The following is a 25379-nucleotide window of genomic DNA, read 5'->3' as shown; positions in this document are numbered from 1 at the left end:
CATAAAACAGTAAATCTGATTTTAGTCATCTTTTACTCTGTGAATTCATGGTTGTATCACACCAAATAATATTTAACTTCACCCCTGGCTATGAGAAGGACTGGTCTACTTCCCTGGCTTCTGAGGGAACAATGAAATACATGCAATCAAGTCATTACTCTGAGGTGGGGTCATCTTAAAAGCAGATTATTTTTTTAGCCAGTGTTTGAATCAGTCCATGTAGAATAAAATCTTACAGTTTTTAAATTGTTAAGAAAATCACATTTAAGAACCATAAAACAACTGTATATGCAACTGTGTGCAAATCCCAAAAGTCAGTTACATGAATGTTATCAGAGTTGGGAAATGTTCACTGAGCACAGTGGGAATGTCCCCCAGAAAAATCAAACTTGTCTTTCTAAAAGTGCACCTAAGGAACTATAAACTTCCTAGGTTAAGGACCCTAATAACACTTACGTTTGTAGAGAAATGTAGAAAATTCCTTCATTTGAGTGCCTACATTTGAGCCTCACATTAGTGACTACAGGCAGGCAGTGCACAGACTATCCACATTGTGCAAATGAGAAAAATGAAATTAAGCTTCAAAAACAGGGAGTGAATTTCCTAGGGCACAGAGTTTGGTGGTAAACTTAAATTCTAACATCGGTCATTCCACTACCTCAGTCTGTCAGTTATTCTTTTAAGAAATGTACCAGGCACTCAAGATGAGCAGAACGTGCTTCTTGTGCTCACTGTCTGGTTTTTGACACACATGAAAGTAAGTAATTGTTATCGAGCGTGTTATATATTATAAGTCCTGGGTATGCTGGTACCATACCCAGGTGGGGGAGGTGGTGGCTATGAATTATTTTGAGCCACATCTCTTATCAAGAATGATTTATTCCCATGATCTGGGGATAAAAAAGTAAGAGTAAACAAATGGAAAAAAACATGAATTTCAGGAATTGCATCCTCGCATTTTTGAACATCCCGAGGGAGAAGAAAAGGTAATAAGGGAAAGGCAGAAGTCGGCTACAAATTAATATTTAGGCAGCAGGATTAACTGAGTTTAGTTGGAATTTTGCCTTAAACTGGCATGATGGTTGTGCTATACCTTTGGAAATAAAAATTTTCAATGTTGGGAAAAGAGAAAGGAAGAATAGCTAAAGAATATCTAGCAAACAAGCAGAGGAAGGAAGCGGAACCTCTTGTTTTTTTACTCCCCAACCACAGCTCTCAGATGGGTTGAATAATTTCCCAGGACTCTCGATTCCATGGAACCAGTAGTCTTAATGAAAAATATTCATTTAAGCTGAAAGATGATTGACAGTGTGCCTATGAAGTAACAGACAGTTCAGTCAAACAGTAAAACAGTACACTTAAATTTTAAAAAAAGAAAAAAAAATTATCAAATTAGCTGTGATACTAAGGGGATCAGTTGTCTTGTATACACATCACCTGAGTAACTTTCCAGATAAAGATAATAAGATGAGAATTCTTTGGTCCCTTCCTCTATGGTCTTAAACATAGATCTAGTTACTTGTTTCTATTGTGTTCTGTTTATTGAGCTCAGAATTTTAAGCTTCAAAAACAGAAATGAACCTCATTTTTAAATTTCTCATACTATAGAAGCTGAGTATTAATAGTGAGAGGAGATTACAAAAAAGAATTGGCCTAATAGAAATCTAGTCTCTGAATGAACTACCTTATTCTGTCAAGGCAACACAGAAACACGGAAAATATTACCAGCGTTGTTTAATTTGGGGGAGTTCTGTAAAACTTGGTGGCATTTCAATTACTGCTTATTAAGAATCCCATACAAGTGGTACAGTCTTAAGACAGCACCTTTATTGCCATATGCTTTTACTGATAAATATTTTATAACTGCTTAAATGTATTATGCATATTTTAACTACCCATTCAGAAATGGTGCATGGAATAGGAATTAACTACTTACCATGTATTTCCTGCGTTCTCTAATAGTACCTGAATCAAATGCAGATAGGCATTCAAATTAGAAGCAACTGTCCTTAAAACGGATAGAAGTAGATTAAACTCATGAGAAAAATCATTCAAGTAGCATAGGGAAAGAAAAATCCAATGTCTTTAGTTCTTCTCTTCTTGTCTTGAGGGAAGACATTGTGTGAGTTTCCATTGCCCTCTCCCCCCTCCCCCCTCAAACACCCGTACCCCAACACACCCTTTGCAGGCAGTTTCTGGAAAGTACATTGAAATTGGGATTCCTAACTCTGCACTTTATAGCCAAAGGAAATTGTTCAAAATTAGTTCATCTTTTTGAGGCTCATTCCAGTCATTTGAAAGATAAGGGGTTGGACTAAACGTCTTGGAAGGATTATGGTTGTCCTTGGAAGGATTATGTCTATAACCAAATTGTCCTTTGTTTATAGACAATTCACAAGGAGAAGGATAGGACAGAGGAGAGGAGGTAAGGAGTTGGGGACAACACAGCCAGGCCATCCCTCACCACGCTGAAGCAGCTGTTTCTGCAGTAATCAGCCACGCTTGCCTCAATGGTGCGGGACCACACTGGGGGCTCTCCCTGAGGCAGAATGGCCCTGTCAATTACATTAATAACCACCATCAAATCAGGACTCTGCACCAGCCTCTTCTCTCCATCCACCCCCCTGATAAAACAAGAGATCAAACTAAAATGAGTCTCAAGGTCACCAGAAAGCTCAAGGGGAGGGTGGTTGCCTATGCCAAACCACCCCAAGCACATGTACAATCTAAGTATAGAACGAGAGGCTGTGCAGATGCAGCTTTAGGGCAAATCCTCCTGCCCCCTGGCCCACTCCATCTTGATTACCGCCCCACTGTCCCCAGAGGGAAAAAGGGGAAATACAAAATGAAGATTTGTTCTTGACTACGAACAGCCAGCCTTAGCCCCCAGCCACCTTGGTTACTAGAGAGGGACTTGCTCGACTCCTCTGAAATTTTAACACCACCTTGGTTTTTTACCTTTCACTGAATATCTCCCATAGGGCTGTTTATTTCCAGAATCCTGCCTTCTATCTCAAAAACAAATTTCCCATGTGTGGGGACTGGGCTAAGAAGCCCAGTTGGCCATATTCCTACGATGGTTACAACTATAGCATTAACCATTCATGGCCGTGAATTATTCCAGTGCATCCTGGGAACAAAGAGCTCTATAGCTCTTCCCTAGCATCATTTAAACCCATATCTTCTCAGATATTCTTTTAATAACCTCACAAAGATGGTCTAAAAACCCATAGTAAAAACACTCTCCTGACATGCTCAATCATTCTCATACCTGGACTAAATGGTATTATGTCTACAAAAGCACTTTCTGACCAGCCAAGCTCTAAATAAATGTAAAGATCATTTATATTTTATGCTCAATTCAAGGGCTTATAAAAACATATATCTATTTATAATACCTGTATGCATATTAGTCACTACTTTCTCATACATGTTAATACAAGTTAATATAGCTTTCCTAATGCGATAGCATTTACTAGATTAGGTAAATCTTCTAAAGCACCTTTCCTATTTTGAGTTGAAGTTGTGCAGAATTGATCTTCCTCAGTGGACTTCCCCTGGAGATACTAGTTTGGCTCTGAATTCATAGCTTCCTAAGAAGATTCTAAAATCCACCAGCCGAAAAAAGTGTCATTGAGAAGCTACTGAAAAGCCAATTCCATTTTATATACTCAATTTCAGAAGCCATTGTAGCTATGAAATATTCTGCTGTAAGGAAGAGGGAAGGAGATTTCCTGCTTCTAGGGTCCCCCTATGACTTCTAGAAGTAGGGACTGTTTCTGTTTATAAGGTGACCTCTGAAACAGCCATCACTGGCAGTTTCCACATTGAACAGCATTTTAACATGTTATATTGTAGGCAGGCCGCACTTTGAAGGCTTTCCAAACCTTGACATTGGTGTTCATTAGGAGCTCTGAATTCTTTTTGCCTTTGATTGAGGTGGATGCTGAATTAACCATTTTCTAGCACCCATTATGGGAAAAGCGCATTAGGGTTAAATTACCACACGGACCATTGGAACACAGCAATACCAATTGTTTGCCGGGTTGTGAAGGACGCTATTACTTTGGTGCCGTTAGCAGGATCTGCAACCAACTTAACAGATTCTCTCTGTCAACCGGTACAGGATTTATTTCTGGGATATTTACAAGTGTCGTTTTGTGTTTTGTTTTGTTGTTGTTTTATATAAGCTTCCCTTTAACAATACACCCTCAATACTGAGGAGAAAGGATTTACTATTTAAGTCTGAGCCGTATTTATGAGGCCTGCTGGGGCCCTGCCATTTGGTTTTCAGACAGGTATGTCCTGGAACAATTTGTTGCTGGACTACTTGGGAAATACTTCTTTTAAAACACTAGTCAGTAAAATACTTCTTTTAAAACACTAGTCAGTTAAATACGTTATTTAAATAATCAAGTTACTTTTAAAAATTCAGGTTAAAAATTAGAAATGTGAAAATGGTTTCCAAAGATTACCTTTGAATTAGATCTTCCTAACAGTCAGAAATATATTGACTAAACTTCCAGAGGGGGTGGGGAGAGTGTTGCTTCTGTAGAAATGAACAATCAATCTATATGCCAACAAAACCCAAATAGTACAAATCAATCCTAATGATGGCTCTGGGCAATTTTCATAATTAGGTCTTCATCATTCGTGACCCAATAATTGTCCTTTGGGTAGTGTGTGGAGGTGCAGTTTTTAAAAGAGAGTGAGGAAAGATTTTAATAGATTCTGGATTGTATTTTTTGTTTGTTTGTTCTATCTGAGGCTGTTCAAGTGCTTTTAAGACTGTGAACTGTGCTCTTACCTCTGTAAGACTTCTCTGTAAGGCTACATGACTTCTCCCTCATGAGTCAAAACAAAGAGAAATTCTCGTGTAGTCCTCAGATTCCAATCAACATGTTCACAAGGCCATTAGAAAATGTCGCTGCTGCCAAATCCTTCTGTAGATGGAGGACCAAACCAAAGGAACTAATACTTAACGAGTTGAAGTGACTTCCCAAAGGGCACCAACCAAAAATGTGAAAGGAGCCACGTTGGCTGCCTTGCCCTCAGCAGATAGCTCCCTTGAAACTCCCAGTTCCTGGGCATTTAAGTAGGTTGATCTTTTCGTATTGTTCTGTGAAAGAGGTCTTTTACTATGCAAGTTAACTTTGAAATGTGATGTTTTCATAGTAGATTGTTTCTCAATTTTGTTAAACTAGTTTCAAGGAAGAGGACTGTAATTTCCCAAAAGTTAGACATGCACTGTTGCAATAAAACAAAACAGTTGTAATCCAAAACAGCTTTCTGTTATTTAAGTATTAAGACAGCACCCTCTTAGATAGTTAATTTGTTTTTGCTGCTTATGATTTTTTTCCTTTGAGTCTACTCTGCTTAAACACAAATGCTCTGTGGGTTCTTTCAGTTTTTCTTTCTGCTTTGTTTCCTGCTTTCTTATCTTCTATTAAAATGCTACCTGACATGAGCTTCCTGAAATTTAAGAAGATGTTTACCATCTTACTAACCTGATCATTCAGTCTTTTGACAGATATTATTACTTGCATTAATATGAATTTTTCTTTATGCTTTCCTCTATGTTCATTTTTCAATGAATTATGTTTTATCGCATCATCATCATTTTTAAAAGACTAATAGTAACATAATCTTATGTTTTGTAAATATCTTTTCTCTAAAGAACTAAGAATCTTTTGTTTCAGGTCTGCATGAGGTAAAAATCAGTTATGTCATTCTCTAAGGGTTAGCAATAGAATTTGTATGAAAAGGACACTGGTAGGTATCGCAATTCCTTGGTGACAAAATAACAAGCAGTTGGACCATGAAACTGAGCCAATAAATAAGTTATGAGATATTTATGCCCCCAAATCATCTTAAAAGTATTTAAGGAAGTTAAATGTTAAATCTATTACTTTTCTTTTGAAGCTACTTATCACTAATAGATCACTATTTCAAGCTAAGTACTGTTGATGTTTTTATTCTCATAGCACAATTCTGTTCATTAAAATATCATGATCTCTAGTTAGAACTTAGAAAAATCAGAAAGGTCTTTAACTTGACATTGTCTTCTCTGCTCACACTTTATGGTAGCAAACCAATAGATTTGTTCTATTTAATGATGGAAAACTTGTCAAACTGGTTGTCTGTTGTCAAAAAGACAAAATGAGCATTTTATTAAATGCTTCACCTTTCAACCATCTATTCTAATGTATTATAGTTACCACTTTTGAGAGTGGATTCTGATGAATTTTGATATTATGAAAACTTAATGCAGGCACTTAAAACATGCCTTGAGCAAGTCCTTAGAGATATCCTGGCATTAATTCAAAGTCAATCCCCTAAGAATTCCATTTGTCACACTGGTGGTATAAACTAAACAGAGAATTCAGCGGTTCTCCAGATCCTTAAGGCAAGTGGCAAATTAAAAATTCATTAATCATTTTGATTGAGGCCGAGATATAGTATTTTAGGAAGAATACTTCCAAGTTTAAAAAAAAAAAAAAATCCCTTGTGGAGGAAAATGAATAGGAAGAATAGTTCTGCAAGAAGAAACCATCCTTTCTTATGAGAAAGAAAAAAAAAGGAAAAAAAGAATTAAATTCAGACGCAACACCCTCTAGTGCTATCTATAGCTTTGAGTCTTTAGCTTTTCTCGCCTTGGTACAGTTGGGCCATGGGTATTCTTGATAATAACACTAAAAGCAGTAGTTTTTAAAGATATGCACTACTTTCTCCATTCCCAGGATGTGGGATTCTAATGAAACTACCAGTGCAATCCGTGTCTGAGGCACTCTAACCTTTGGAAAGCACCATTTGCTGAAATAATCCAGTGAGTGCTAAAATAAGCTGCTTTGGTGGAAAAACCCACTGAGCAGTGGAAATCAGAGCTACAGAAGGTCACTTGTTATTTTAATAGCTGCGAGCTGGTCCTCAGTTTATAACATCACAGTTACAAATGGAAATTGTCTCTTTGCTTTTTGGTTTACTTATTCCTCACCAAAATAAGCAGGTTTATTTAGCCTTTTTTCCTACATAGAAGGAATTCGGATGACTCATTTCCAAAGTTTGCTGTACTATGGGGATCAATAAGTAAACAAAGAAAAGTTCCTTTTCATATATTTCCTTAAGCATTATTTCAAAATATTATTTTTATATCTTATGATATGACTAACCTTTTAAAAACGACATTTGCCTGTGTGAAGTTTATCACATAAGTCTCACATATGCTTTGAATGCTTAAAGGAGGGACTTCCTTTCTACTTTGATTTATTCAGTAGATCACAGTGAAGGATAATGAGGAGGGGAAGGAGGTGTGGAAGTCCTTTAACAATCTCGGAGAGAGAGTAAGGAGACACAACTGCTTTCAGAATTATTTAAATAACAGTCTTTGGAAATGGGGGAAGGAGGTTGGTTCTAGCCTCAGGGCTCTGTAACTATTGCATGCACTATTGAGAATTATGATCAATTTTTATTACACTCTTCCCTTCAAAAATTTAATTTCTCACTTCTCACTGCCTCCATCCTGATTGGAACTAAGATTACTCTTAAGGCTTCTAGGGAAGTGTGACAATTTCAACAATACATTTTATATTTTTCAATCAAAAATGACAGAGAAGTTTATTTGCCTGCATCAATTACTCTAAAGCTTTCCAGGATTATTGTTTCATTTTGAATCCCACATTGTCATTTCTATCCCATAAAGTTACTCAATAAAATTACAAATTCTATTAATTGGATACAAGTCTTGGGTTCCAGTAAGTTTTTCTCCAAGCAAAGTCTTTCTCCAAGAAAAGTAAAATGAAATAGCAATTTTATGAAAAAAAAATTATTTATTTATATACATATGGAGAAATAGAAGGAAGAGAAAGAGAGGAAGAGAAAGAGAAAGTGAAAGCAAGCTATTTTTCATAAAATTAATAAATAAAAAATTAGAAAGATCAACTTAATCTTAGCCTATAACTACACCCCCAATATCCTCTTGCTAGCATCAACATTTACATTTTATCTCATCATGATTTAAAAAAGACTGAACTGAATATATAAATTGTTTTTCTTCTTCTTGTCATTATTATTAACAATCACAGCAGCCCACATACCCTCTTAGGGTATTGGGCAAACTTCTGTTTCACTGAACACACGTACAGAATCTTAACTTCCAAAAAGATGTGGCTACAGATTCACTTTCGTCTCCACTTAAGAAATACTTAGGCTTCTCCCTGGTCTCAGGAAGAGCAGGGAGTAAAGTTCATGGGCATCGCCACTGAAGGTGGTTCAGTTTCCCCTCGGTGAGCATCTGGACCGTTTCCTTATTGGACTCAATATCCAGCACAGTGCGTTCTGGCTCCTTCTTCAACACACACCATTTGCAGCCCAAGCAAGTTAAAAACTCCAACACAATCTGGGCTCTGAGAAGCAGCTGCAATCCAAGTCGGGGAAACGGATGAGAGGTGTGTGATTGCCCAGAAAGATTCCATATCCTCTGTTCTTTTACAACTCAGTCTCTTTTGTCTGGACTTGCTCATGTGGTTGGTCCCGGGAGAGGACTTCATTTACTATTACCTTTTCTATCTTTCCAGACAAGGACTCTTGAAAGTTCCTTTGGTTCCATCGGGAAAATGCATACTGTATTCATTGTCTCTCTCTTTATCCCTTTTTTATAAGTCCTCCTCCCCTTTTCACAACTGCAGACTCTCAGTCCAAGCAGACCGTCTCCTCTGATCTTCATGCATCTTTCTGATCACCAGAATGAGCTCCCGGGCCCTGCTCCCATGAGACTAAGCCTAGCTTCACCTTGTGGTTTACCAACCTGGGCCTTGAGAAAGTCAAGTCCATTTTTGCACCTGGGTCTCTTTTGCACAGCAAGTTAATGGAAGAGTAGAGGAGGATGGCTTCTGCAGCTGCTGCTACTGTGTCTTTTCCTTCACTGCTATTTATATGTCTTAAGTCCCCAAGAGATGTGCCTTTCATTTTACACCAAAAGGGGATGGTAAATAATTGTGCATGTTTAATGTTTGACTTGAAATTCACCCTGAGGACTTAGGCTTGAAGATCATCAACAAATGGCCAGTCTTGGCTTTCTCAAATCCTTTGTGTAATAAGGGAGAAGATGGAAGGATGGATAGATGAATAGATGGTGTTTGAATAAAAACTTTCAACGTTATCTTTAACAAATTCACCACTGATTGAGCATCTATTATATTTAATGTTTCCTGTTTCTCCCAACACCTCATCTGCTGGTCTTGTGCTTTCTCCTTCAGAATTGTTCCTGGAATCCAGCCCCTCTGCTCCTACCATTTTCAGCTAGTCCAGGCCTCCTCATGTCTTGCCTAAATGTTTAGAACAGCTTGATTAATCTCACATATTCTCTAATGCCACCTCATCTTTGCCAGTGTCAGGATTACCTTTCTAACACACAAAAAGAGTGACCATGTCACTATCCTGCTTCACAAGATAAGATACCTGCTTTGGCCTGACTTACTCAGTTGTTCATGCTCCAGTCACAATTTCCGTCCCTCGTGTCATTTCTCACCATTGACCCCATGCACGCTATATTGGAAACATAACAGATTTCTTGACAGAAGGTAGACCTGATTTCAAAACACCATTTTCTAGCTCTGTAAAAATTGTTCTAGAGTCACTCATTCTTTCTGAACCTTACTTTCTTCCTCAGTAGAAAGGAGATAATAATCACTGAAGTGGAAGGGAATGTAATGATATAAGATATGATGTCAGAAATTACCTAGCCTATAGCTGACTTTCTATCTTGCCTTCGTAATATTATTCTCTCTACCTGTGATACACCTTTCTCTTCTCCATGTAGCAAACTCCTACTCATCCTTCAAAACCCAGGTCAACAGACACCTCCTCCATGGTTATTTTTCAGCTTTCCCCAGACTTTGGGCTCCCACAATAATTCAGGGAACTTGTCCCATGATATAGGATAAGTAGGATAGGATAGGATAGGATGTGATATATGGTATGCTTGAAAGATCTTTGAAAACAAAGATCTTAATCTGTATCAGGACCTGGTACACATATCTTCCAAAAAATGTTTGTCGAATGAATATATAAAGGCACTGTGCTAGGCTCTGCTGCCCAAGTCTCGAAGGACTCACCATCTGAATTATAACAAACAGATCCATATAAATAACCACAGTATGAGTCCAACTATAGTAAGAATAAATTGCTGGTAGAATCAGAGTGTAGTCGCAGCTGCCTCTTCGACCTGATAACAGGGAGAAGCAGGAATAGGTATGTAAGCTAAGTCCTGAAGCATGCATGTTGATTTAATTTCCAATTTTGCCTAACCTACTAATGTGTTTATCTTTGCCCATCCTTCCTCAAACCCAGTAGAACCCTAAGCTTTGGTGGCAGAGGCCAGAGAATTCTTAAATTTAGACCAACAGTTCCCAGGAGATGCATTATAGAAACACTTATAAGGTTTTTCATAATACAATTTTTAGTGGCAATTGTAGTTTTGCTTATAACCCTGAAGCCTGTAAATTACTGGCAAATCAGCATATCTTGGAAAATGAAAACAACCTACACCAGGAAGATGAAGGTTTGAAAGCTATAGAGCTGTAAAAATCTTATGTTTTCATTATATACCTACCAGAGAACAGATATGTTTTTTAGATTCTAAATAATTAGACTGCCCCAGTGAAATTGAAAAATGATGAACCATGACATACCAATCTATTTTAATATGATGAATAGAGTAATTCCTGCCCTTTTTTTAACAACATAGGAGGATATTCAATAAAAACTTTGAATATAGGTTTTTGTTTAAAAGAAAGGCTTTTGTAATATGATAAGCAATGAAAGTCTAGAAATGCTGAACCCAACAGCGTATAACTAAAATCATAAGTTAACATTTTGTAGCATCTTCTATATCTATCATGTATAGTTCGGATTGAAAAATTCTAATAGATCTTGAAATATCTTGTTTCAGCAGCACTGATTGCAAAATTAAATATCTCTGTTTTGTCTCCATTGGAGTCATCACACTGCTTCTCTGATGACAAGTGGTATAGAGTACACCAACAGTAATTATTGTGGTGTCCATTTATTAAGCGTTTCTAAAGTGCCAGGAACTGCATTATAGATTTTATTTGGAAAGTTCATTAGCAACTTAAACTTACAATTTTTATTCTCTACATCATTGAAACACAATTTGCTTAAGGCCTAATGTATATCTGCAGCTTAGTGATTTAACAAGAAGCAACCTAAGTGCTACTTTGGTGGTTATCATGGAGACATTAGGGCTATTTAAATAGAACAGAAATTATTTGAAGTAGAACCTAGCCTGAAACACAAGAAAAATTCCATTTCTGTGTGACCCAAGAACAGTTAGCAGGCAGAAGATTTGGTCATCTTCATGTCACTCACACCCCACAAACAGAATTCCCATGTGCTGTGATTCCCCAAGCCATGGCCGCCTTCATGTGCTCAAATAGCAGATGTGATTACAAGAGACCTCCTCCCAGATGTACCCACATTCAAAGTCAGGCTTTTTTTTAAATTCAATTTTATCAAGATATATTCACATACCATGCAATCATCCAAAGTGTACAATCAATTGTTCACCATACCATCATATAGTTGTGCATTCATCACCCCAATCTCCTTTTTGAACATTTTCCTTGTACCAGAAAAAGGGAAAATAAGAATAAAAAATAAAAGTAAAGAAGAACAACCAAAACACCCCCCATCCCACCCTATTTTTCATTTAGTTTTTTGTCCCTATTTTTCTACTCATCCATCCATACACTAGATAAAGGGAGTGCGCTCCACAAGGCTTTCGCAATCACACTATCACCTCTTGTAAGCTACATTGCTATACAATTGTCTTTATTAAGAGTCAAGGCTACTGGGTTGCAGTTTGATAGTCTCAGGTATTTACTTCTAGCTATTCCAATGCATTAAAACCTAAAAAGGGTTATCTATATAGTGCATAAGAATGTCCACCAGAGTGACTTCTCGGCTCCATGTGGAATCTCTCAGCCACTGAAACTTTATTTCGTTTCATTTCACATCCCCCTTTTGGTCAAGAAGATGTTCTCAATCCCACCATGTTGGGTCCAGGTTCATCCTCTGGAGTCATATCCTGCATTGCCAGGAAGATTCACACCTCTGGGAGTCAGATCCCATGTGGGGCAGGGGGGAGGGCAGTGAGTTCACCAACCCATTTGGCTTAGCTAGAGAGAGACGGCCACATCTAAGCAACAAAGAGGTACTCAGGGGGAGACTCTTAGGCACAATTATAAGCAGGTTTAGCCTCTTCTTTGCAATGATGAGCTTCATAAGGGCCAGTCCCATGATAGAGGGCTCAGCACATCAAACCGCCAGACCTCAATGTTTGTGAGAATATCAGCAACAATCCAGGTGAGGAAGCCCAGCACCTCTACATTTCCCCCCAGCTCCTCAGGGAGGCCCTGCATATATATTTTTATTCTCTATCCAAATTACTTTGGGGTGAATAGTTTCTCTATTTCAAAGTAACTTATGCAAACCCACCATGTCTCACTTCCCATTAAAAGTTCCATGTAATTATGGTATTTGAATGAACTGTGTTAGTTAAATTGTTTAGGAAATACAGATCTTGCACCAACTAAACATCTCTTCCCTCATAGGTTTTTAAAGGAGAGCTCTTATGTTTAGCTCTATCACTCCACTTTTGTACCCCCCAAATTCAAAATGATTGGTGTTTAAGATATAATACCAAATACAACTCATTTTAGATAAACCACCCCCCAAAGATTGATTGCACTGGTCACTATTTTTTGAGAATGTTACCATTCTTTTTAAATATTTGTTTAAACAAAAATTTCATCATGTAAAAAAATTTAAAGGAAAATATAATGGCCCCATCACCCAACTTCAAAAATTACCAACTCATGGGCCATATTATTTAATCTATACCCTCTCTTCCAATTATTTTGAAGCAATCCTGGGCAGCGTATCATTTTATTTATGATACTTCAGTATGTGTCTCTAAAAGGTAAGAACTCTTTTTTTACATAATCACAAAATCATTATTACACTTAAAATATTAACAATAATTCTTTAGTATCTTCAAATACCCATTCTATGACCACGTACCCTCAATTATTTCCTAACTGGTTTTGTTTTTTTGTTTTGTTTTATAGTTTGTTTGAATCAGGATTCTAAGAAGCACAATCCCTTGTGATTAATAGACAGGTTTCTTTTTTCCTTATTTTTATAAATTCTCTCTCTCACCATATCTGTTTTTTTCTTTACAGTTTATGTGTTGGGCAAATTAGATTATTTGTCTTGTAGTTTCCCACGGTCTGAATTTTGAAGATTGCATCCCATGTTTAACATGTTTCTCTGTCTCTTGTACTTTTCTGTAAATTGGAGGTTAGAGTTTAGCCTTGATCAGTTTCTGGTTCAATTTTTTTGGCTAGCTATCTGTAAGCGGTGTGTGTTCATCAAGAGACAATGTCTCGTCTCTTATTACGGCATCAGCAACTGTTGGGATGCTCTGTTGCTCAATGTTGCAATTCTTAGTGTTGCAATGCTCAGTCCATTAATTCATCAGAGGTTGCAAAATGATTTTCCGATTCTGCCATTCTTTTTTTATTAATGTAGACATTTCTATAAAAAGAAATTTCCCTTCATGAAGTATTTGGTTACTCTGAAGTATATAGTTACTATAGAAAGAGAAAAAATGCTTGCTTGTTTTCCTTTATTTTTCAGTTTTCAATGAGTTGGTTTCCTACCACCCTCAAAAACATAACTTTTTCTAGTATCATTATGAACTCATGAATTTAACATATTTTATGTGCTTCAATTCACTGCAGTTATCATCCCTATTGATGTCCAAATCAACCCTTCTTTGGCCAATCGAAGCCAAAGTTGGCTCCTGAGTCCTTTTGACACAATCCTAATAGTCTTTAATTTCTAGTATAGCAAGAAGTTCATTTTACATTTCTTGCCCCAGATTTGGAGCCCACCATTTCTCCAAAGGAGTTCTTGGTCATGACATTTAGAGACCACAATCAGGGCATTAGGGATGGGTTATTTCTTGGCCTTTTCAGTAGACAGAGTGAGGAAATATCTTTTTAAAAACGATAAAATTGCTTATAGTTTATATGGATCCTTGCAGTTAAAAATCATGATTAAAGGGTTTTTACTTGAGCCTTTGGTCTTGCACCAGCATCTCCCTTCTCCCCTCCTGAAAACCCCTGTGTCAATAATACCAACATCAGTCCTCATTTGCTGTGTATCACTGTACACATGCAACAGCACGAGACAGTAACACCAGCACTACCAACACCAATACTATGGCTAAACATGATTTAAAATAGTTTCTGAAATTATTTTTCTCTCAGGTATATTCCACAGACAGGATGTTATAAGACAAAATAGTTCCCTTCTATGTGAAACCTAACACAATACCTGGGCCCATTTTGTTTCATTTTTCTTTTCAGTTTTTCAGAAATTTTTAAAATTTAATTTGATTTTATAATTATGTAATACATTATATGATTCCAAAGTCAAAAAATAGCATCAGAGAAGTCTGGATTCTATTCTTGTCTCTCCACTCCTTTCCTTCTCTATAGATAACCATTTTTTTTTTAAATTTACTGTTTAATCCTCTCTCTTTAAATGTATATTTTAATCTCCCCTTCTGGGATAAGCAAAAGGGGTCTAGTGATTTTCAAAACATTTTAAAAATTTGGAGTGTAAGTATCAAGAATGATAGTGGTGTTTTTAGGCCAACAAGCAAGAAACTTGGTTATCTTGTACTTGTTTTTTTTTTAAATGATAATTATTTGAAGGCTTTAAAACTTGTAAGACCCCACAGTTGTGATCAGAAAGAGGGAGCACAAGTGGTAGTAAATTTTGATTCAAAGACTGAAAATTAACCAAAAAAGACAATACATAGTTGGTCTAGAGATTTTAAAATAGAGAGTAGTGTTAAAGGCACCAATACTATTGGAGCATCTCTAAAAGGCATTCCTGTAGTAAACACATTCAAAGCAAATTTCTTAGAAAAGAGTGATTTTATTCACAACGCCTGAACTGATATTCTTTCTCATAGATCGCATTGCACAAAACATCATTAAATCCCATTTGGAGACATGTCAGTACACCATGGAGGAGCTGCACCAGCTGGCTTGGCAGACACACACCTACGAAGAAATTAAAGCGTATCAAAGCAAGGTGCTCTGGGAAACTATGGGAACATTTTTCTGTGATTACTCTATTTCTGGGGTTTCTCAGTCTTGCATTATTAATATCTTGGACCAGATAATTCTTTGTTGTGGAGCTGCCCTGTGCACTGTACGATGCTTGGCAGGAACCTTGGCCTCTACCCACTAGATACCAACAGCACCCCCTTCACACACAGCTGTGATGTCCAAAAAGATTTTGGACATTACCAAATGTTCCCAGAGGGGCAAAATGGCCCCCGTTGAAAACCACTACCCTCTTTGCGTGACTGGGGAGACTCTATCTACATCAGATTATTTTAGGATTTCTCACGATGGCTTCTTAGGGCCAGGAAAGGAGCAATTAAGCAGTTGCAGAAGTAATGAACTGCAAACGAAAAATTTTTTCTTGCCCATGTCAAAAAAAGACGAAAGAAAAAAGAAACAACTCAACCCATCTTTTTTATTATTATTGTTAATAATTATTATCATTATCATTATTTCTTTCTGTCCATTAGAAATGTTTTCAGGAGAAAGAATTTGTCATTATTGTTCATAATTCACATCACTTTACTTTGGGATTCAAATTCTCAATTACAAGATCTACCAGTAGGTAGACTTTTAATAAAATATACAAATGTGTGTATGTCTAAATATATGATTATACCATACTGATTTTTCTCTACTGGAACAATTAAACCTTTCCACTTTTGCATAAATGAGGAGACAAAGGCATAGGTATTACTGTAGTCAATGAAAAGCAGAATTAACCCATATGAATTTTGGCTTCTCATTCCAAGGAAAATAACCCAAGGACCAAAATATATTTCTGGGATTCTATATTACTTAAGAGGGTGGTTTGATTTGATTTGATACCTTTTCCTTGAAATTCTTTTCAGACCCTAAATTGTGGGGGGAAAAAATCACATGAAAGTGTTACAATTTAGTGTCCATCAGGTACACATGAAAATGACATCGCGGGAGCCTGTGACTTCATTCTCTATTCCTCACTGTGAGAGTTTGTTTTCAAAGAGTACACTAAGAGCTTGTGTTTGTTTAAGTGAGGATAAGGAAAGAAGGAAAAAGGAGGAAAAGATAAAATAACTAAAGGAAATTATCTTTGCATACTACATGCAAAATTTCCATTATTTTAGCCTCATTAGTTCTCTGATAATCATAGCGTATTGAGGTTCAGACAACTCAAAACAATGTATTTTAAAATATGGCCTACTTCTTTTAAAGGAATCAGGGAAACTCCCACGTTGGGCCACAAGTGACAGCTAAGTACAAGTAAGGCAACCCCGAGTATTTTACTGACTCTAGAAGGAGTTCTTTGCTCTGTTTCCATCCTGTGTTTTCTTTCTCAAGTCCAGGGAAGCTCTGTGGCAGCAGTGTGCCATCCAGATCACTCACGCCATCCAGTACGTGGTGGAGTTTGCAAAGCGGATAACGGGCTTCATGGAGCTCTGTCAAAATGATCAGATTCTCCTTCTGAAGTCAGGTGAGCAGGGAGAAGGGTTGTGGGGTGGAGGGCGTCCATTTTAGACCAGGTTGTGGTGGACCCTTACTCTGTGCTGGTTCTAGAAAATCCACCTTCCAAGATGCTGCTCATTTTTATCACCTACATTGTCAGTCAACTCCCAAAGCAAACGCTCAGCAATAAAAACGCCCTGAGAGTCATTCAGTTCCCCTTTGATGTCAAATACAATTTTGCTTATTGGAAGTAGAACTATTAATTGCGGAGGTTGAGATACCCAGCTTGACAGGCAGTGCAAGTAATTAGTGTGTTAAGGTAGCTGAATTGCTGAGCTGGCGCTAAAACGTACCCTTCGCCTTTTGTAGGGGGAAGAGATCTAGGCTTGAGCTGAGCTCTGCCTCTGTGGTCATTTCCAATTATTATAATGAGGATAGCCTGAAGCCAGTACACCAGAGAAACTCCACTGTGCTCACACTGTCCCCCCCTCCTTCCCTCACACACACTCTCCTACACAAGCACAGTCTCTTAGGAAGTACCTCAAGAAACTATGCCTATGACTGACTGTGCAGATGCTCTTACCCAAAGAGGAAAAAAAAATTGTCTTTCTTGATCCCCTTTTAAAATAGGAAATGCAAACTACTGTGGTGTTTATGTAAACCTTAGTGGCCCTGGGCCATGGTAATTGTTAAGCATAATTTTATATGTATAACATACATGTATCTGTTTAGGTTTACCTATGATATCTCATTTAATCCTGTGAGATCAATATTATTATCTTATAAAGGAGGTGAAGATTCAGAGACATAAAGGACCATGCTGAATGTTACAAAGCCAAGACATGGCAAAGTTGGCATTTGAACCAGGGTCAGGTATAGTGGTAATTCTAAGTTGCTGCTGCTTCTTAACCAGATGATGCAAGTTGATGCAAACCTTGACTCAAGCACTAACTTGATATGTCAATTATCTATTGCTGCATAAAAATTGACTCCAAAACTTGGTTGCAACAATCATTTGTCTTGCTCGCAGATCTACACTTTGGAAAGGGCTCAGCAGGGATAGCTTGTCTCTGCTCCCTGTGGCATCCACTGAGAAGACCCAACGGGGGGAGGGAGGATCCAGTTTCAAATTTTCACTCACATGGCTGGCAAGTTGAACTGGTTGACAGCCTGGAGCTCGGCCAAGCCTCTGGGCCGGGGGCCTCAGTTCCTTTCTATGTGAGTCTCTCCATAGATGAGTTGGACTTCCTCACGGCATGGTTGTTGGGTTCCAAGAGCCAGCATTCCAAGAGAACAAGCCATAGTGCCTAGCATTTTTCTATCTTAGCCTCAGAAGTCACATAGTGTGACTTCCACATACTCTATTGGTCAAGGCAGTCACTAAGTTCCCCCCAGGTTCAAGGGTAGGGGACATGGATTCAACATCTTGATAGGGTGTGGCAAGGTTCTAGAAAAGTTGTAGGATGGGAGATATTTTTATAACCATCTTTGAAAAATAAAATCTGCCACACGTGATATGTGACCTTGAGCTAATCTCTCTAGATGGCAGGTTCCTCATTTGTAAAATAAATAAGTGGACTAAAAACAATGATTTCCAAACTTGGAATTATATTAGCAGCATCTGAGGAGCTTATGACAGGATAGAGTCCTAGACACCAACCTAGTCCCAGAGAACCAGAATCTCCTGTAGGGAAACTCAGTTCTTAGTATTCCTAAGTAACTCTCAGATAAAACCAGTCAGTGGACTGACTTTTGGGAATAGGTGGATCACATAGTCTTTAACATCTTTGTCTTTTGTAAAAATGTCAACTCTAGTATAAAAAAGGCCTCTTTAAGCTCTGTAAGCCTCCTGTAACTCATCTGTAAAATAGAGCTAATAAAACTCATCAAAAATGGTTACTGCAAAGAGCAAATATGAAAACGAATGTAAGGGGCCTAGGAGAGTGTCCAGCACAGCTTAGATACTCAATAGTGGGTATCTATTACCATTTGTGTTGAAAAGTCATGGTTTCAATTAATATTTGCAAATCCCCTCCTTCATGTAAGCCACCAAGCTGGGAAACATATGCTAGGGTAAGCAAAGAGAAATCAGCAGAACAAAGGAAATAAAATACAGACATAAATATAAAGTGGTGACATAGGAAAGATGCCACAAAGGTATGGCCAAATCATCAGTTGGATGTTCTCATGCACTTTTGTAGCTTCTAAGTCTGGCTGTCATCTTCCAGCACCCTCTGGCCAAATGCACCATTTCTCCAAAATTCAGAGAAACTGTGCAGCAATAGTTCCTGAGTATGTCATAAGTGTTGAGAGGGAAAACAAAGGTAATTCAAAACCAAAGCTAATTCACTCATAATAAATAAATATTTATTAAGCACCTACTATGTGCCAGGAATTTTTCTAGGTCCTGGAGATGCAAACGTGAACAAAATAGCCACAACCACCCATGGCTGCAAACAAGGTTCCTGCCCATCACTGGGTGGGCATAAAGTGAACTCAGAGAAACTCTAGATTCATCAAGGTTCAACAGGCTTCTTCCTGCCAGGACTTCTCAGAACCTTCGGACTGCAAATGTTGATTGTGACGCTCTGATGAGAGATAATATGCAGACTTTTCCCTAAGCCTATTTTACCAAGAAACCCTCTTTTCAAAGAGTGTCAGATGCAAATGGTGCCCCAAGAAACATGCTGGAATCTCTCTCCAGAGTCATCATGTGCTGAAATATGCATGGACTATGCTAAATACTCCATGTGGCAGGTGAAGTAGAGAGCAAGTTTTCCCAAGAGCAAAACCTCTATGAAAGTTAAGACCAGACCTGCCCTGCCATGAAGCTCCTTCCTGAGCTATTTTTCATCAGTTGTTTTAAAGAATTGAAACTAATTTTTGTATTAGTTCAAAAAATAAGAAGACATTTATGCTCCACCCACACACACACACATCCACCCCCACCCCCACCCAAAATTACTATTGCTGACCTCTGAGCCATCTTAGAAACATATTTTATCTTTAATTCCTCCTATACTATCAAGGGAACTTTATTTCTAATATTGTTCATTTTTTACCTGGGAAAATCTTGAGGGTTTTCTGTATGTGTGTGTCTGTGTGTGTTTATTTGTGTGTTTGAAGTTCTTAATACTGTAATAACCCCTTTATTACTGTATTTTTTATTTATTTCTTTTTACTCATAGGTTGCTTGGAAGTGGTTTTAGTGAGAATGTGCCGTGCCTTCAACCCACTAAACAACACTGTTCTGTTTGAAGGAAAATATGGAGGAATGCAAATGTTCAAAGCCTTAGGTAAATCTTTCTTGGATGATGACACGATTTAATAGCTGCCATCAACTGCTTCCCTTAGATTGGCATAGAAACGTGAAATGCCTTGATTCTTTAATGTGAACTCGTATCTCATTATTCAATGAGGGTTGGACTAAGTCAGTCTCTAGTGTTTCTACTGACTCTCCCAATCAATTATCATTCCCAATACGAAAGGAAGATGAGAAACATGGAACCTGTTGAAACCTACCACACCTCATTTGGAAATAAATGAAGACTGCTTCTATAAAAGCTAAGATGTGTTATAGGTCATTCTTTTGGAATCTTTACCTTCATGTTTTCTACTTCACAAAATATGTTATGTAGACCCCTGGTGGTCCATGGAGGTGAACTATTAAGTTTCTTATGGAAATTAATAATTATTAGTTAAGATGCATAATTAAGAGAGGAATTTCTTCACTTGTTTCTTACCCAGAGCAGTGACTGTATCCCTTTTAATCCATCAAGTTTTGTGGACACAGATTGAGCTGGAACTGACCTGGCCAAATTGATTTACAGGCCATTCTTTTTGGAGGGTATGAACAGCTTCAATTTTTGTTTGGAAGGTCTATCATTCGCAGCCGGTCACCAGTGCACGTGCATGGAGAAGAAGAACATTAGCAAAGATGGGCTGATGCCAGGAAAGGTTTTAATGAGTGATAGTGCCATTTGTTCCGTATCCTGCCCTCTAGCCTTTCACCTCTTGTGCTGTTAGTTGATATGATAGCCAAAAGCAAGTCCATTGGGACTGGCAGTGTTTCTCTTTTGCACTTGATACACATCCTTGTCATCCCCAAGGCTAGATTTTCAAGAAGGGAAGAGAGCCTTGGCAATCAACATCAGTATATTTCCAGCTTCATAAAATAAACATTTACCAGGGATCAGTGTAGAGATGAAGCATTATTTTGCCAAAATTTACAACGACTAAGCAACTTACCTGAAAGTCATCCATTAGAAGTAAAAATAAATGAACTCTAGTCCTCAGTCAACTTTCCTGGGAAGTTACCAAATTTTGGAAGGCACCTTGTCTGCACTCTAGAAGGAGTTTCTCACATCTCAGTTTGGGGCGCCTGGACACCCTAGGTTCAAGTACCACCAAGATTCACAGCCCTCTGCCCCTTCTAGTTAGATATAGGTTTTCTATAAAGGACAGGATCCCCAAATCACTTTTTTTTTTTTAATTTTTTAGTTGGAAGTAATTTCAGATGGGATTATATTCATATTATGCATTCCCACCCAGATATTACACTGGGAGGCACAGTGCATTCATTTGCTCCTCACTGGTGATGCTAATTTTGATTACCTGGTCAAAATGTTGCCCAGTTTTCTCACTCTATAGTTACTATCAAGTTAACTCCTTATGTATAGGAACTTGGAAATGTTTTTTTCTAGTTGTCTAGTATGCAAATTCTTGAATAACTTTTTGATGGTGAGATTTTTCTTACTCCTGCCCCATTTTGTTCAATTATTTTAATTTAATCTTCCTTCTTCCTTTATAGGTTCTGATGACCTGGTGAATGAAGCATTTGACTTTGCAAAGAATTTGTGTTCCTTGCAGTTAACCGAGGAGGAGATTGCTTTGTTCTCTTCTGCTGTTCTGATATCTCCAGGTAGGGCCGTCTAAGGTCACTTACCATTTTTTTAAAAACATATTTTGCTGTCTTGGACATTAACTTTTGACTTTTCTTAACCTATTTTACCACCTTTTATGTATCTTTTGCTTTACCTAAGCCAACATGTTTAGGAGAAACTTTTAAAGAACTGTATTTTCTTTTGGACAGTGCAATGGAAAATAGCCTCAAATTAATTAAAATGACAAGTTTTCTCCCAAAATCAAGAGTTGGACATGAGATAGGAGTCACTTCAGATTCTGAGAAACAAAACTGTTCCTTAACAGATAAATAAAAACAGATAGTAACCTGAATTATAATTAAGTTCTATTTTAATTTTAAGAATTAAAGAAATATACCAGAAAAAAAAAAAAAAGTCCAATAGTGTGAGGCTTAGTAGAAACATACCTAAATGACAAATCCACCATGGGAGCTAAAATAAGTTAAAGGTACACTTTCTCCTCTTTAAATACCTCTTTCATTGGCTTTTCTACCTGCATTAATGTGGGTATGCTCACTGCAAACAAATGCTGGTCCCTCTTCTTTTAGCAATTGTAGGAGCCTTAAAAGGAAATGGGGACATCAGAGAGAGAAAGTGGCTTCTACTCAAGGCTGCCCAGAGGAAGAGGAAAAATCTCCGAAATGGTGGTAGACATTCTAGTACAAGCTCTCTCACCCTTGATCTATGTGACCTTGAAGACATGACTTCTAGGAGCTTTAGTTTCTGTATTCCTAAATAAGGGAGTTGGACTCCATAAAAGCTAAGAGCTTCTTGCTCTACACTGCAATACAATACCAAAAAGTTTTCAAAGAAGTTAAGGTGTGACAATGTTTCTTGAACAAATAGAATGGTAACAATTGAAATACATTTTTCAAAGTATATGCCAGCTTGAAATGGATAGAATCCTAATAAATATGTGACTCCCTGTTCAACTCGAAAGAGAATTTGGAGTCACTCAGTTGTCTGGTCAGTTAGGTTTTAGACCAAGGGAAAGCATCATTAACAGCATGAAAGAAGAAAACATTCCCACCTAACTTTTACAGTCGAGACGCTCATTCACTCCATAGCCTATTGATCTCTACGGACTCGATCCCTTTTCTTACACCCTAACATTTTTTTGATGAGGCTAGAAGAAATTACTTTCACCTATAGTGGTACACTTTGACATGTTGTTCTAGCTATTTCTACCAACACCAGCCTTTGCACTTTTTATCATTTAGGCTTTATTACTCCTAATATAATCCTTAGTAGATTTATGAGAGTTTTTATCTTATTTCTGTTTTCTTTTAACAACTTAAGAAAATTGGAAATTAGTTATCCTTGGAATGTTATTACCAGCAGTTTCTTTTGTGGCCCAGTCTAAAATCAAGCTTGTTACGGTGGACCTGTTCTTTACCCTAGAGATTTTCCCGGGCCTGGAAGCACCAAGATAGACGAAAGTGACTAGACATACTTACTCCTGATATCAATCACATGCCAAGTAATTGTCCTCCTACCATTGTCTCAAGTATTTGTTTCTACTGGGTATAGGATAGCAGTAATAATGGAGGGCTAGTTCTAAGCCTGTGGGTTTATGGATGAGGGAGGTGGTTTCACTGGTGGTTCCTGTTCAAAGGAAGCATTGTAGAGATTCACTCTCTGCTTTTGGTAGTTTGTGGTTAAGTCAGTAAATTCATGTATGTATATGTATGAATGATCATGTTAGTGTCTGAAATTTTACCATCAGCTCTATCTCCCTTGTCCATTTGAGAATTGACTTCCTGTTGTAGGACTGATCTCCTGCGTACGCAAGTGTGTGATTTCTAGGTATCAATGCCATAAAAATGGAATCACGACGTCTTCCTTTGGGCCGCGCTTCCCCTTCCCTCCCCTTTCTTCCCAAGGGCTCCTGGCAGCATATACTTAAGACATAATATATCAAATTTGATTTATTGTATCTTAGACTCAGAGAACTTAGAGGGCTCTGAATGATCTACGAAGATGGACTGCCGCAGAAGAAAGTCAAGCCATTTATTTATGCATTAGAAATCAGCTGAGCTGTTTGGCCTTTTTCTAGAAAGGACTTGCTATAGCCATCAAATTCTGCTGAGTTTGGAAACATGAGGTTTGGCCTGCTCTACCCGGTGAGGCATTGTCCAACCATGGTACCAGCCTCACACACAGAGGTTTCAGCAAATACCTGATTTGCACCCTGGCCTAGTGCCATATTCAAAAAGACAGAAAATATAGATTTCCAACCCTGTAGACTCTGTCTTGGGCCAGGCTCTACCCTTCCCTCAGGTTCTTACCAAATAGCCACTGTCCAGTCCACTCCAGATAGCTCGGAGAAAGGAAAAGGAAGGAACTTTAATTTATTCTGATTGACAATTGTCACTGAAGGCTTTTGTGCTCACTTACGTAAGGGGTTGCTGAACTGTTGGCTAGACTTGTCTGTCCTGTCTAAGATTACAGAATCAAGTTTCTCACCTGGCCTGAACTGTGTTCAGAAGGATCATGTCCAAGTTCTTTTCCATGAGTATTTGTTCAGCATTTGGAGATTCTAGGCGCCTCTTCACTGAAGGGCCAACCTAAGGCATTGATTCTGGGCTGCATTTTATCACCCTGGTATAAAAAGCCTCTAGGGAGAAATGGAAAAGGGAATGAAGGAAGAAAAGAAGGAAGGAAAGGAAAGACAGTTTACCCTATCCACTATTTAAAACTTCAATATAGAAAAATAGGTCACAGGAGTAAATTTTTTAAATCAATGCATATTTATGCTATATAAATTATAATATAGCTTTGCTTTATATCTGCTGAGAAAATAAGATGAGAAAGGGAAGGAGGATCCTGAATACCAAAAATATTCCTGTACAATAGATTTTCTTCACAAGTGAAGAAATTCATTTTCTTCACAAATCATTTACTTTGGAAAAAAAAAAAATATCTAGGCTTATGTCCAGAGAAAGAGTAAAGATATAAATTGTCACAGACAATCAGAAATATGAAGAAGTCAGTCTGAACCAATGTGCCCTTAACTCCATCTTGATTTCCTATGTCAATATATTGTACATTGTTGTCAAAGCTGCTTTGAGAAGCAATTTATAACTAAGTAACATTAAATGGATCAGAAATTCATCACTTAACATTAGTAGATTTATATCATCTACAAAGCTTATATTCCCTCCCCCTCTTGACAATTTTTTTTCTTTTGTCAGACCGAGCCTGGCTGATAGAACCAAGAAAGGTCCAGAAGCTTCAGGAAAAAATTTATTTTGCACTTCAACATGTGATTCAGAAGAATCACCTGGATGATGAGACCTTGGCAAAGGTAGGTCCCCAGACCACAGACTCATGATCAGTGAGCAGAAGACGCCTAGTTAAAAGCAAGGGAAATTTCTCAGCTGCAGCAGTTTATGCAAGTTACTAAAAGCTGCATAAATTTTGGGTTCACATTTTAAAAGAGAGACTAGTGAATTATAATAAATTGAGAGGAAGATGACTAGAGAAGGATAATATTGACAGATCTAACTCAAGGCATAGAAAAACAGATAAAAGGAACTAAGGGTGTTTCATCTGAAGAAGAAAAACTTGAAGCAAAGAGGCTGGAAACAAGGATGAAAGTCTTCAAAATGCATATGTAAAGAACAGAAGACTTTGTGCCACTTCAGGAGTCAGGTCTGGGCAGAAGTTAAGAGTGGATATAATTTTATGCACAGTAAGGAAGAGCTGTCAAAGGAAGAGAATCATTAAACAGAGGGATGAACTACTGTGTGAGGTAGTGAGTGCCCCGTCCCTTGTCATATTCTAGTAGACCTGTCTGGTCACCTTTCAG

At 37.8% G+C, this 25379-nt stretch overlaps 1 protein-coding gene across 1 annotated transcript in view; it reads left to right on the top strand.

The window, feature by feature from the left end:
• The window catches only part of RORB (RAR related orphan receptor B), a 202962-nt gene that overhangs the window by 158577 nt on the left and 19006 nt on the right, over positions 1 to 25379 (top strand). The window contains exons 5-9 of the mRNA XM_037797309.1: positions 15065 to 15186; positions 16542 to 16674; positions 19835 to 19942; positions 21457 to 21567; positions 24763 to 24875. Coding sequence (XP_037653237.1) covers positions 15065 to 15186; positions 16542 to 16674; positions 19835 to 19942; positions 21457 to 21567; positions 24763 to 24875 — 587 coding nt within the window. The remainder of the gene's footprint in view (positions 1 to 15064; positions 15187 to 16541; positions 16675 to 19834; positions 19943 to 21456; positions 21568 to 24762; positions 24876 to 25379) is intronic.

Source organism: Choloepus didactylus, chromosome 10 (genome assembly GCF_015220235.1).
Source record: "Choloepus didactylus isolate mChoDid1 chromosome 10, mChoDid1.pri, whole genome shotgun sequence".
NCBI lineage: Eukaryota > Metazoa > Chordata > Mammalia > Pilosa > Megalonychidae > Choloepus > Choloepus didactylus.
The sequence above is the reverse complement of the archived record's forward strand: the minus strand, read 5'-3'. Positions and strand labels throughout refer to the sequence as shown.